The sequence below is a fragment of the Megalopta genalis genome, chromosome 5 (assembly GCF_051020955.1).
Source record: "Megalopta genalis isolate 19385.01 chromosome 5, iyMegGena1_principal, whole genome shotgun sequence".
NCBI lineage: Eukaryota > Metazoa > Arthropoda > Insecta > Hymenoptera > Halictidae > Megalopta > Megalopta genalis.
This window is the reverse complement of record NC_135017.1, coordinates 5,165,827-5,179,304: the sequence shown is the minus strand read 5'-3', so window position 1 is coordinate 5,179,304 and position 13,478 is coordinate 5,165,827. Positions and strand designations below refer to the sequence as shown.

Sequence of the window (13,478 nt, the reverse complement as noted above, 5' to 3'; positions counted from 1 at the left end):
CAATCTGAATTTGTTTTACCATAGAAAAACATCGATGCGTCATCTGACAAAACAACCATGAAATTAAGCGCGAAAAAAATTCATGACTGAAATTTAAACAAATATTAATACTTAAATAAGAAAACAATAGATTCTCCGTGAGAAACTCAAAGAAGTTTTGAATAAAATTTATTCGTTAGATTGAAAGGGATTTTATGGTACATAACAAAATATACATGTCATTCGTCGTTATTCTTTTTGTGTTGTAGGTACTGTAAGTTATTTTCACGTTGAAGTATTGTGTTAGCATTGTATGTCTGAAAGAACCGCTTGCCGTGTTCGAATGTTGCGATCATTATCGCGCAAGCTGGAGCCACTTTTATTATTCGTGGGATCAATCCTGTGAATAAACCTTTCACGCCGTTTTGTCTGTAAATTTTTCCTATTATAGACCAAGTTCCACTACTGCGTCCGGGTTTATCTGCAATTGATATTGATAATTAATTATTTCCGTTTGAAATTCTTAAAAAATAATTTTCTACGTAAATATATATAACTGTAACAAATTTGTTCAGGGACTACTACCTGAATAGATCTCTTTTTCTCCCATTTCTATTTGTCTATGCGTTTTTACTACATCAAACGGTATCGTTAAAAACGCAGCTATCTGTAATATCAGAATGTAAACACGTTTTAAAATCAGAATTAATTCATTGAGAGTGAGATTGTAAAGTGCACTTACAGATCCTGCTATAGCACCTGCTGCAAGATTAAAAGTAAAAGTTTGTTGCGTTCCACGAAATGTTTGCTTTATAGTCTCATAATGAAGCCAGTAAATAGCACTAAAAGGTACATCGCGCAAAAGAGTGCTACTTAATCCCATCCATAATCCAGATATACCATTATGACTGACAACAGTTTTTAATGCTTGCAATATTTCTGAAAATGAAGCATATAAATTAATATATATTTTGAATAACTCATATTGTAAACAAAAATATTAGGAAGCTGTCAGCAGAAATATTCTAAAATCAAGCTACCTGCATAACTTAATTTTTGCGCCTGCATTTTTGTCCTAATTAATTCTAATGGGCTAACTAAAGTTGCAGCCCAAACACGTGCTGTAGCACCAGCAAACATGGGAATCCAGAATGGCTGCTCCATAGATTTAACACTAATTTTTTCTTTCCTAAATTTGTTATTATATTGATCCTAGAACAGATATACAATATTAGATAATAAATGCAAAAGCACAAACAAAGTTGAACAAAATCTGTTTACCTTAAGATACAGTCTTAATTGTTCGTATGAAACAAAGTATGCTATAGTTGCAGGTACTGCTAAAATAAGAGTTGGACTTAAGCCACTCCATAAAGAAAGAATTCCTTCATTTTTACCAATTTTTGTAAGGGCATCCTATGGAAATTGAGGCATTAATGTATACATATCATTATCATAAGAATAAATTAATTTCACTTACTATTGTGCCAGTAAACTTTCCATTTCCCCTAGCCCATAGCGGATCTTTACCATTTGGGCATGGACACAAGTGGTCCATTAAACCATTACAATAAAGAAAGCATTTATTTGAAAGCATTGCCTTCTGTTGTGCTTGAAGACGAATTTTTACCACATCCAATGGAGTAACTTGAAAACAAAGGATTATTTTTATATTAATCATATTTTACAGCTTATTAAAGTTTGTTAATATTTTAATTTATGTTATAGAGAATGTGTATCTACAATTCAAAGTATTGTTTCCTACGAAGAATCTATACAAAGTACGATTATAATGCTATCATTGATCAAAATAGTAGCTAAGTGCCTGTAATTGCTCATAATATATATACATAAAAAGATACCTCTATAAATGGAGATTTTTAGCAATATTTCATGAATTCTAGTAATTACAATAATTCACTTACCAATAACGGACGTGATGCAAGCACCAGTACATGATGCCACAATTTGTTGATAAGGTCTGATCCTAAATTTTGGATCATCTAAATCTACATCTGGTGGTATATTAGTTAACTTATTCATAGTTGATTGATATCTTATCCTACAGTCACTTGGGATTAGATTTTAGCTTCGACAATCAATGACATAATTCTTTATCGCCGATTTCATGATCAACCTAAAGCAAGAAAAGGGCAACACGTGCGCATTATAACGAATGGAACGTCTGTCATTTTATGAATTCAGAATATATCGTACCGGTCGATGACATATAATATAGGTAAATAACTCTGACATTATCTAGTTACACGATTTCATCATAATTTATATTAAATTAATCGCTATCGGAGAAGAAAGATGTTTGTATTTTTTGATTCTAGATAATGAATTAAGAAATAAAGGAATAATGACTTACCTTCATCACGTCGTCTTTCGTTTAATACTTGCTCCTAATTTGGAAATCATTCAGTTATATTGTAAAATCACTGTCTTGCATAGAAAAATATACATAAATACATAATCAACACGCGATGCACTTGTGAACAAGCCCGCAACAAATCGAAAAGTAATGTATGTATCGCACATTACACTCGCTCAACTCGCACTGCTTAATACATGACCATATAATATATGTGTCTATGATAGGAAAGTGAATGACGATGGCCAGTGTACTTGAAAAGACGGCTGCTTAAAAATCTGTTAATAAATAAAATTCATTTAATAAATGACACTTTTAAAAACTTCGGTAACATAGACGGATTAATTATTTCTCCTATAGATGAATTTGTAGAATAACTTATATATAAAATAAATTGTTTCTTTTTTTTTCTAACACAGGATATTATCACCGCATGAAGTAAGAAGAGGAGGTTGCATGCAAAAAATTGAGAACGTTGGAAAATGCGGAAACATTTGAAATGTAATATGATAGAAAGCAATGTACGACAAATTATACACAAAAAATTGCTTTCATAAATTCAATACGTATATAACATAGTGACTTAAAGTATAAAATTCAAACACTTACATTTTCTTATATATTTTATTAAACCGCTTCTTAAATTTGAGCCTCTGCATCTGTTTTGATTCCTAACTTTGAACGAACAAGTAATCTTTATTTTATGTGCAAACTTATACACGCATGCGCATTTAAATATGGATTTCAGAGGCTAATAATTAACATTAGATTAGCCGCTAATTCACAAGAAATCCAGCTATAGACGCATGCGCATTTTAATGCGCATGCAAATTAATCAGCGAAAGCACCGAAATTTCGCTATGTATCTATTGCTCCATGATTTGTCATTCAGATCCTAATCTAGAATGAACGTTACTCGTGTTCAATCTGCGCGTGCGTACGACAGGCGCGCATTGCGCATGTGTAATTCATCAGTTTGGAGGGGCGTAGAAAGGAGGCCATATTGTACAGTTAAATTGAAAGAACGAAAATAATTATATCATCGTGTGGTCGTGCCTGTTTCGTTCCGAATTTTCGCCGTGTACATCCAGGACAGTGTCAGCCGTTAGTTCCGCGGAAAGCAACAGTGTACGGGGCCCGACACGAGGCTCCTGCATTTTTGTAAATAACTATAGAACCGTAGCAGTGTATCCCTGATAGATCTAGGCACCGTCCGTCAGTCTGTTAAAAGGGGTTTATAACTTCAAACGAGATGGGCACTCGAGATGATGAATACGATTATTTATTTAAAGGTAAACCTTGTCAGTTAATCCACGTTCCGTTCGTCTCTTGTTCGCGAACATTTTCGGGAACGGTGAACATTTTCCATACACATACAACGTACCACTTGCTTGTATGTGTCCATACTCTCACACACACAAATGAATTTGCATATTCTCTGTACACAGGTATGTGTATACGTGTCTCTGCTGAGATGTTCATATACATATTGCGTATCGTACACGTATGAATTTAACCCGCGTACATATGTGTCCGGGGTCATACATATACGTGTTAGTTTAAAATCAACAATTGTCATCGTTCAATAACACGGGTACTGAATTAACGTCAAGTTCAAATCTGAACTGTTGGCGATTGACAAAGTGACTGGTGTATAGGGTATCGAGCTTAAACGATGACATCAGACACTGTGTGGTCTTTAGCACGCGAAAAGTTATAAGTCGAATTTTTCGAGGGAAAGATGTTACAGTTAGTCACGTATGAGTCAACGATGCTTTTTTTATTTTCTAGTTATTGCGGAAGATTCTATATCCGAATAAAGTAACGTATTCCCCTTTGATTCTTAAATAGTTTCTTCAATAATATATCGGGTACGTGATTGTATTCGAATCACACGTCGTTTTGTTACCTACTTCATTGTGTGGTCGTTTCTACATCCACCCACGAATACTTTTGATACTGATATTCAAATCGCAGACTTCATGCATTTATCATATACATGATCATCTGATATATTTAATTTGAAACCTAATCAAATTTTCAATAAATTTCTATTTGATTTCGGGTTTTAGTTTACAAATATTTATGATTGTTTCAGTGTTTATGGTGTAAGGATAAATTTATGCTCAACACAAATGTATCCAAGAAATATTTATTTGAATTCTTTGCTTCACATTCAAAGAATTTAATCATTAATAAAAATTAATTACTATATTATTATTATATTCAAAAGTAAGCTTAATAAATCAGTAAAAAATATGAACATGTAATTGAAACAATGATTTCATTGAAATCATTTATTGAAATTAAGATTTTAGGTTTTATTACACATGATTTTAACAATATAGTGTTTGCTTTTGTTTAAAGAAAAATATGTTCGTTTAAAATATAATTGTGTTGTTAGTACACTTAAACATAATATTTAGTTCTCATGAAATCTTAGAATTTTTCATATTTCGATCATAAAAACATCTATAAGAGAAAAATTTTCTTCATTTCCTTCTGTTTAACCTTTTTAATACGAAATAGAACTTCCTTAACTCAAACCATTCATTGAGTGTTAAATTATATAAATTTTTTATAGTTTACCTCTATAACTTAAATTCAGAAGAACTCTGATCTCTGTAAGTCAAAGTTTACCAGAGTTAAATGTTTATTTCTTTATGAGTTTAAACTTTATGAATATGAATTTATATTTCATTGTACCTTCACAAGCAGAACCTTTACCATCCATTTTTTAGTAGAGAAATTATTACTTCTAAATCTTCTACAGGCTAATAAGTTTGTTATTTCAGTTGTTCTTATCGGTGACTCTGGAGTAGGAAAAAGTAATCTCTTATCAAGATTTACAAGAAATGAATTTAACTTGGAATCGAAATCAACTATAGGAGTTGAATTTGCAACGCGAAGTATACAAGTAGATGGAAAAACTATCAAAGCCCAGATTTGGGATACAGCTGGACAGGAACGTTATCGTGCTATTACGTCTGCGTAAGTTGAAGTTAATAAAAAAATGAAGCCACTGTACTATAATCTCCCATGCAAAATGATAAAATATTGTAAAATGGCATACCATTTTGGTAATATATTATACTATAAAAACAATAAAAATATATAATTCGCTAAACTTAGAAAATATAGATTACATAGTTTGTAATTGTATCTTTCTTGAAAATGTTAGATATTATCGTGGTGCAGTTGGAGCTCTGTTGGTATATGATATTGCAAAGCATCTGACATACGAAAATGTGGAAAGATGGTTGAGAGAGCTGCGGGATCATGCTGATCAAAACATTGTAATAATGTTGGTTGGAAACAAATCTGATTTGAGGCATCTACGTGCAGTTCCCACTGATGAAGCGAAAGGATTTGCAGAAAGAAATGGCCTGTCTTTTATTGAAACTTCTGCTTTAGATTCCACTAATGTAGAAACTGCGTTTCAAAATATATTAACAGGTATTGTCATGTTTTACTTGTTTTATTTAATTCGAAGACAATAAAATTTTTAATGTACAAACCTATAAGCTTTCCTTGGTGATATTATCAATAAATTTCACATTTTCTTTTAAAACAATATTTCCATGCTAAATCAATCACATCTTTATTAAATTTTGTGTAATTGTAGCAATACTTCTGATAGCTATTAGAAGAGAATATATGTGATTAAAAGTACATGATGTCACATAAAGTTTAATCATTACAGAAATCTACAGAATCGTATCGCAGAAACAGATACGCGATCCACCAGAAGGTGATACAATCCGGCCACAAAACGTAGAACCTATCGACGTGAAGCCAACAATGAATTCAGAGGGAATGCGTAAACAGTGCTGCCAGTGACTCACCTTGCTGCTTAAAATGTGTGTACATGCAAATACAGTATCAATATCACGGGAGTACACTCGAATAATACCTAAGTTTCTAAGAAAAAATTTAGTCTATGGTCCAGCAAAACGTGAAAAGCTAAATGAAAGTTTCTGGGATAATTCTTTGTACGATAGCATAGTTTTAATATAAGAAAACTATGATTAGTTAATTATAAATATTAAGTTGATTTGTAAATTGAGTTAATTTTGACATACATCAAAATTAAATATTACTAAAGATACTTTTATTATGTATTTTTTCTTCCAATATTTGTTACTGGCTGTTGTTTTAGTTGTTGTTTATAATTTTATGTTTGAGAGTACACACAAGTGTATAACGCTATTCTCTCTCGATATATATGTCGTACAGAGTTATTAATTAGAACAAAATAGACTGAATAACATATTATACAATACTAAACTTTATGTTCTATAGGATTTACTAAAAAAAATACTATTTTCACGAACGGCAATAGATGCTACTCATATTTTGTTGCATCAACATATTTGCTTTTTTTGAATCGATACTTTTATATTATAAACAAAAATTTAATTCTTTTAAATTGAAGACTATACTCGTCAATGCAAGAAGAATAACTCTATGAATGGTACGCTTCTTTTCAATTATATGTCTTGGAGCCTTTCGTCTGTTATTCATGTCGTTTATTTTCATGAGTACTACTTTTTTAATGTTTTATTGTATAAATATAAATATATATATATTTCAGATGTGTATGTACATGTGTAATACACGGACATGTTTTGTGAAAATGTTAATTTTTAAGAAATATTTATGAACTGATAGCTTTAAACTTGTGAACTTGGACACACTCGAATTATTTTAATTGAAGCATAAGAAATTTTGTGTATAGTGTAGATGGCATTCCTTTTTTACGTGTAACTCGGATGCTAAGGGTTTACAATGGATTTGTTTAAATTAGCGGTAGTGGTGTACAACTTTCGACTGAATAAATGTTTGTTTCGATGATTCAGATACTTTCGTGTTCTTGCGACTCACTTACTATGCGCAAGTACATTGTTGCACGATGTAGAACACTCGTAAAGCCAAAAAGTATACAATTGATGAAACGTATGATTCAATTATTTTTTCTGCTTACCTTATTCATCGAAATTCTTAATAGTGAATCACACATACTTATCGGCTACGTAGAATTTTCTTGTTTCGTTTGAGTTCCGTGAATGTTGCACAGAGCTGATTAGATTATGTCTTCTTTTTTGGTTTGATTCTTGCTGACCTTAAGAATAAAGAATGTGATTACAGTCATTTCTGACTGTAATGGCACCAATGAATTTCACCGAGCACTTTTAAGACTCTATATATTGACGAATCAGTTATGAAGACAAAAGAAATCATTGCTCTCTTTTTGTTAATTTTTTAAGACATTCTTCGAATAAAGAAAAGTGCGGAAAATAATTTCATCTGTTTTGCAAGTCGTTTCTATTACAGTTTCTCCTATCTGCGAGCATTCAGGATCATTATGGTATAATAGTAACATCATTAGTTGCGTAGTGTAGTGCTTATAATAACCGGGGTTGCGTGCATTTTGTTTTTGCAGAAGGACATACAAAGAGGCAAAGGAGAAAAGAAAAGTGGTCGACGGTAAACGTAACAGGTGCATACAGTACAAGTGTCAAGACTATTTACGACTATAAGTATATACACGACTAAAGTCTCCCAAATAATCCGTGGTGTCAAGACCGGTTAGAGCTCTCCTTTTTCTGTCGCTTGGAAGCGGATTTCTAGATAAGTGGGCTGCTGCAAGCCGTACTTAAAGACTTATTTTTTCACATCCTTCGTTCTTGGTCGCTTAGCTTCGATGAAAACTACCCGAACCTACGTATTTTCTCTTCACGAGACAAGTGGACCTGTTCATTACTTTCTAAGCGGCCCACTCCTCTTTTTGCATAAGCGAACACGAGAGAAATTCACCACGAATTCCCTCGGATTATTTCGGAGAGTTTAACATGGTAAATGTCGACGCTAGAAAATCATGACGAAGAGAACAGGATACCTAGCGACATGTGTGCACAGCCAAGCGAATTACGATCATGCAACCTAAGGACGTTATTGGGAATAAATTCCTGCAAGGAAGAAAATACACACGCACTTATCCTGTCCCCGAAGTTCATGCGACCTCTCCCTTATTCTCTCCTTCCCCCAAAAACCTCTTTATCCTCTCTTCCTTCCACTCCCTATCTTTATCTCTGATACGTTACGATAAAATCAGTGTCGTATTACTGCTTCTTTGTAATACATGTGCAATTCTACTCAACGCGTAGTAAGCGATGAAATTCTTGGCCAAACTTGAACAGTGTTTCTACCTCTTGTGAGGATGAAAAAGCTTAAAGCAAGGTCTGCGAAGACTAACAAAAAGATTCTTCGATGCACGACAACTGTCGTTTATCTTACGAATAAAAATTGTGGTTTTTAATGTTAATACTCCACTGTGCGATAGATAATGTATTACCCAAGAGAACAAATCACTTTAAACGGAGTCATTCGAAGACTTAAATAGGTCTTCTCATCCTTGCATTTGGCCATATGTTTCAGGAACAGTCTATAGCATAACACATGAACTTTTACGGTTTAAGTATAAAAGTGCACAGCAATAGTGGAAACCAAAAGAATGATATAGAAAAAAGCTTACTATTGAATGTACAAGTTTAAAGAAAGCATCAACAAACTGGCTGAACTGGGATACACACTTTATTATTGCTCACTCTCTGCTTTGAAATTCACATCTAGTTAGGCGCTGAATTTGAAGTGCGACAAGACGCTTGCCCACTAAGCGCTTTCGGGAAAGGTACCTTTTATTTCTCTTCTTTAAATGAACAAAAATGAGACGAAAGGAAAGGTCGTGTCGCGATAACACAGATCCTGAATACCGTGCGTGAAGTGATATGAAAGTACGCGTGAACAATTTGCGAAATTACTATTGTCGTAGATACTTTTCTAGTGTCTAATAAGTATTGCTTCGATGTGTGTAGCTGCAATGTAATCTGTTATCGTTACGAATCCTCGTTGTATCTTGATAAATAAATAGAGAGTGAGTCAAATGTTGAAATATTGAGATGTTTGAGAAGTTTCAGTTAAAAGGCAAAAAAGTAAATAAAATTTTTCTAGGCCAACTCAGAGGGAACATAACAATATGAAGTCTTGAAAATAAACCATGAAGTGGATACTACCTACCACCATAAAACGTTATCTGTAATTATAGCATCATGATCGGTAATTATGCTTGTTATTTCCGTTAGCTTTTTCTACATAATTTTAATGATGGAAATAGCGTTCCGAAAATGGTATTTTGTTTAAGAAAAACCAAAAGTTTACTTTATAGTAAAACGGTCAATTAAAAAGTGAACATATTGAAGCGATCTATAATGTCTTTTGGATTTAAACAATAAATAGGCTTGCATTTCTTGTGTTCCCTTGTTGGGAAGGTCAGTTTAAAAAATGTAAATTTTTTCTGAAGCATACGATAGTTCAAGATAAATTGTACTTTTTTATCGTGTGTGCGATAAAATAATATCAAGATAAAGATGATATATCTTCATCCAGATATAATATCCTTTTAGTTTCCCACCACATTTTGTATATCCTTAGGTTACGAGACACAATCCTTGAAACATGAAATTTTGTTGCGCCAAGCAGGAACAAATTTATACGAAATGGAATTTAGAAGATAAATTACACATCATTTTAAGATTAGTTTATCCTCTCCGTTGATTCGATATAAACAAAGAAGGGGATTCACGCCAAGCTCGCGTCAAAACGCGGCCGTTTCATTAATCAATGCTTTGTACTTTATAATTTTATTAATAAAATAATTTTTGCTTTACACACATCTACGTACTAATAATCTAAATTAATTAAAATTAATTTAAAATGGCATTTTAAAAAATGGTATTTAAAATGGCACATTTTTGTTTTACTATGCAAACACGCAAAATGATTTACTTGTTACGGAAGATTTATTTATTATTGATATGAGTTATTTTAGCATAAAGAGCAATAAAGTATTTAACAATAAATCAATTTCTCTTTCATACCAGATCGAGTTATTTGAACTATTTTATCGTACCCAATACATTGCATTTATTAGCGTCAAACGATAACAATAATAAGATTCAACTTTATGTACAAATAACTGTTGTATTGTAACTTTTTACAAAAAAAAAACATGCTACAATAGAACGCGAATAAAATATACAATTATTTACAAATCTGTCGCTTATGTAACTAACTTATTCTCAAGGACTTTCATCATACTTCTACCAAGTTTTATGAAATTTTTAATACAATAGATACTCTTAAAAAACTGCTTTTTAATAATCTATATATGCTAACGAAAATAATTTGGACTAATTACTTACTTTTTTTAAAAGTAATGATTATATACAAAAAATTTCAATTGACAAAAGAAAAGTAGAGAACATTTCTGATAGAAGTAACAATGAAAGTACTATTTTATAATACTATTAATCTTGAAAAGTCACTACGAATGCATAGGTGTAGAAGCTGTTTCAAGACGTATCATACTTCTTTGAGAAACACCCTGATTCTTCTGCCGCCATTCAAGCCATCGTAATAGGTCTGGACTTTGTGTTGTATCATTAATATCTGTCCGAGCCTCCAATTGTTGATAATACGCTTCACGTAATAATCGAAATGTTTGAACGTTCTTATATGGCAGTTGAGTCATAGGATCCAGATATTTTGCAGGCAGTCTATATAATTTTTTGTAGCTAAGTTTACTTAATCTGCTTCATGAATAAACTTAATTTAAATGTAATAAAAATTAACACTTTACCTTGTAATCGAACATAAAGCTTTTGACGGTGGTATCTGGGCAGTAGATTTTTTAAATGCATTAGAAAATAATTTTTCATTTTCAAAAGTAATGAATGTTCGTTCGTAAAATCTTTTTGATCCTTCGTAACGTGTTTTTAAGATTGACTCGGTTTTGTTAGTGTCCTTCGCATCGTTTTCTAATTTTACAACTACATTGCTGAAATTTATTTCATCTGCATGAGAATACTAGCTGATATTTTATAAACGTATCTACATTTTACCTGTTTTCTAATCCATCTGAACTTCTAGTTTCAGAATTCGCATTTATACTTTTTTCATCATCTCTCTCAATATTAATTTTATTGTCTTCTTTGTCAACGTTCACTTCAGAGAGCACCATAACTGGCATTGATAGAGATTGATACCTAATCATAGGTCCAGTTTGTGCTTTTCTTACTGTTCTAGTATTTTTCTTTTCATTTTCTAATTTCTGATATTTCTCTGTAATATACAGGATGTCCCATAATTATGTTAAAACCCGGAAAGGGGTGATTCCTGAGGTCATTTGAAGTAACTTTTTCCTCAGCAAAAGTATAATTCGCGACTTTGCGAACGAAAAACAGTGACCAATGAGAGGCGAGATCAGCTGGCGCGAGGCGACAGAGTCAATGAGCGGAGTAGCTGAGTCAATAAGCTTTGACTGCTCATTGGCATGGCCGCCTCGCGCCAGCTGATCTTGCCTCTCATCGGTCACTGTTTTTCGTTAATAACTCGTAAACAAAGTCGCGAATTGCTTTTTCGCTAAGGACGAAGTTTCTTTAAATGACCTCGGGAATCACCCCTTTCCAGGTGTTAACATAATTATGGGACACCCTGTACACAGTGATTGCAAGTATTGTAGATCATAGGTGTCAGTATCCTTTCAAAATCAAATAATCATTATTAAAATTTTACCCAATGATTTCACATTAATTTGTTCAGTCTCTAAAGCTTCCTCTAACAATTCTTCCTGAGTCGGTTTCCATATATCATGTCTTATGACTCTTGTTTTTCTTTTCTGATCTTCATTCCTTTCGCGCAATCGTCTCTGTGTTGCAGCTGATTTTGCAGCAGTTGAACGGCGTATAGATTTTCTTTCTGCAAAAATTTATATTCCTTTTCGTCCTTACATCCATGAAATATAATAAAATTTGATTTTCTTTAAAAATATTGACCTGTACTTTCTATGAAATGTTTATGATGCTTTGGTTGTCTCACTTTCTTCTCTTTCTGTGGCAGTTGCGACTGAACTTTAGGTTCCTTATAAGCTTTTGTCACTAATCTACGTTTCTTTTTAGGCCCTTCCTGCTCTGTGTCTGAAATTGGTTCATCATTTTCATCTATACTGAAATCAGAGTCTACTTCGTCTTCCCCTTCATCTTCTTCCCTGTAATTACAAATCTTTAGATATTATTACACTTTGCTTTTACAGACATTATTAGGTCATACAGTACAACAGTAATAGTAATTGATGATAACATATAACTTTGCAACGATCAAACTGTAAGTGATAAATGAATACATTACATAATCTAGAAATAAAAAGCAATGAAATATTAACATGTAATCATGATCTTGTTCAGTTTCATCAAAACCACCATAAGTAGTTTTGTAAAAATCATCCTCTTCCTCTTCATTCAATAACTTTGCCATTTTATTACCGGCATTTGAACGTCTTTCCCTGCTTGATGCCATTTTTGTAATCACGTATATTCTTCTTCACTAAAATTATTCTCGTTGTTTGTTTTTTCTTCTTGTTACTGATAAATAGGTTAACTCTGATTAAGTTCCCAATGATAGTACACAAACTTATGTACATATATACGAATTAGCTATCACTTTTGATAATAAATAACGAGTTATTGTCATATCATGCGAAATACTTATATAATTTAATTTAAAACATTAAAAACTTGTTTTTTAACTACTATTTAGATCATAGATAATCGTTGCCTCCTTACTTGTTTGTATACTATCGAGCGCTGTTTGCAATCGATAATCGACAGTAATGCTGTCGACCATATTGTACAGTTATCTCGATAATAGTCGATTAATATTTGAAAAAATTTCGCGGCTTTTAGTTTCGATAGTATATCAAATGATTTAATTCAAAACTCAAATCTTTACGTTGCATTAAATACAACATAATGAGAATTTATACTAATTCAATAAATAAGTAAAAAAGAAATAAACGTTCGCCAATATTGTCTTAAAGACAACAGTAACAAATAATTACACACAAGGGAAATGCGATTACATGTTATCAATTTTATTGTATTATTCCTTATACAATTTTTACAATAATATAGCATGAAATCTGATAATATTTGAAAAATCTGTACTATATTAAAATGATCACTCTAACGTATTATGGTAAATCATATCATCTGAAAATAATATTGTA

The 13,478-nt window shown here is 32.2% G+C and overlaps 3 protein-coding genes across 7 annotated transcripts; 1 reads left to right on the top strand and 2 right to left on the bottom strand.

The window, feature by feature from the left end:
* Window positions 1-131: 131 nt before the first annotated feature.
* On the bottom strand, window positions 132-2,559 carry LOC117224074 (mitochondrial glutathione transporter SLC25A40). 2 transcript variants are annotated; one of them, XM_033476744.2, is made up of 8 exons: window positions 2,354-2,559; window positions 1,905-2,116; window positions 1,460-1,626; window positions 1,261-1,395; window positions 1,020-1,191; window positions 722-918; window positions 562-646; window positions 132-460 (listed from the first exon to the last, which is right to left on the bottom strand). In XM_033476744.2, exons 2-8 carry the CDS (start codon window positions 2,020-2,022, stop codon window positions 219-221), a joined length of 1,116 nt encoding a protein of 371 aa, XP_033332635.2. In that variant the 5' UTR covers window positions 2,023-2,116; window positions 2,354-2,559; the 3' UTR covers window positions 132-218. The 2 variants fall into 2 exon arrangements, with proteins under 2 accessions (XP_033332635.2, XP_033332636.2); XM_033476745.2 differs by having other exon boundaries at window positions 565-646; window positions 2,354-2,557.
* A 762-nt stretch (window positions 2,560-3,321) lies between these two features.
* On the top strand, window positions 3,322-12,641 carry Rab11 (RAS oncogene family member Rab11). 2 transcript variants are annotated; one of them, XR_013033327.1, is made up of 6 exons: window positions 3,322-3,648; window positions 5,152-5,347; window positions 5,538-5,812; window positions 6,060-6,216; window positions 7,800-7,856; window positions 12,373-12,641. XR_013033327.1 is itself a non-coding variant. In XM_033476746.2 (5 exons), the coding sequence occupies exons 1-4, from the start codon at window positions 3,609-3,611 to the stop codon at window positions 6,194-6,196; spliced, it is 648 nt and encodes a 215-aa protein (XP_033332637.1). In that variant the 5' UTR covers window positions 3,322-3,608; the 3' UTR covers window positions 6,197-6,216; window positions 7,800-10,082. The 2 variants fall into 2 exon arrangements, 1 of the variants encoding a protein (XP_033332637.1); XM_033476746.2 differs by lacking the exon at window positions 12,373-12,641 and having other exon boundaries at window positions 7,800-10,082.
* Window positions 10,041-13,070, bottom strand: YL-1 (Vacuolar protein sorting-associated protein YL-1). Of its 3 annotated transcripts, none has more exons than XM_033476717.2 (6): window positions 12,736-13,070; window positions 12,256-12,461; window positions 11,990-12,172; window positions 11,317-11,536; window positions 11,055-11,252; window positions 10,041-10,971 (listed from the first exon to the last, which is right to left on the bottom strand). In XM_033476717.2, exons 1-6 carry the CDS (start codon window positions 12,891-12,893, stop codon window positions 10,740-10,742), a joined length of 1,197 nt encoding a protein of 398 aa, XP_033332608.2. In that variant the 5' UTR covers window positions 12,894-13,070; the 3' UTR covers window positions 10,041-10,739. The 3 variants fall into 3 exon arrangements, with proteins under 3 accessions (XP_033332608.2, XP_033332607.2, XP_033332609.2); XM_033476716.2 differs by having other exon boundaries at window positions 12,250-12,461; window positions 12,736-13,068; XM_033476718.2 differs by having other exon boundaries at window positions 12,250-12,461; window positions 12,636-13,066.
* Between the last annotated feature and the right edge of the window lie 408 nt (window positions 13,071-13,478).

Excerpts from the sequence above, each read along its gene's own strand:
- LOC117224074 (XM_033476744.2), bottom strand. The coding sequence starts at position 2,022 with ATGAATAAGTTAACTAATATACCACCAGATGTAGATTTAGATGATCCA. Across the intron at positions 1,627-1,904 it reads TTGCATCACGTCCGTTATTG|TTACTCCATTGGATGTGGTA; the intron begins GTAAGTGAATTA and ends TTTGTTTTCAAG. Across the intron at positions 1,396-1,459 it reads GAAAGTTTACTGGCACAATA|GATGCCCTTACAAAAATTGG; the intron begins GTAAGTGAAATT and ends CAATTTCCATAG.
- Rab11 (XM_033476746.2), top strand. The coding sequence starts at position 3,609 with ATGGGCACTCGAGATGATGAATACGATTATTTATTTAAAG. Across the intron at positions 3,649-5,151 it reads ATACGATTATTTATTTAAAG|TTGTTCTTATCGGTGACTCT; the intron begins GTAAACCTTGTC and ends TTGTTATTTCAG. Across the intron at positions 5,348-5,537 it reads TATCGTGCTATTACGTCTGC|ATATTATCGTGGTGCAGTTG; the intron begins GTAAGTTGAAGT and ends TGAAAATGTTAG.
- YL-1 (XM_033476716.2), bottom strand. The coding sequence starts at position 12,893 with ATGTACATAAGTTTGTGTACTATCATTGGGAACTTAATCAGAGTTAAC. Across the intron at positions 12,173-12,249 it reads ACATTTCATAGAAAGTACAG|AAAGAAAATCTATACGCCGT; the intron begins GTCAATATTTTT and ends AAATTTTTGCAG. Across the intron at positions 11,253-11,316 it reads TCAGATGGATTAGAAAACAG|CAATGTAGTTGTAAAATTAG; the intron begins GTAAAATGTAGA and ends AATAAATTTCAG.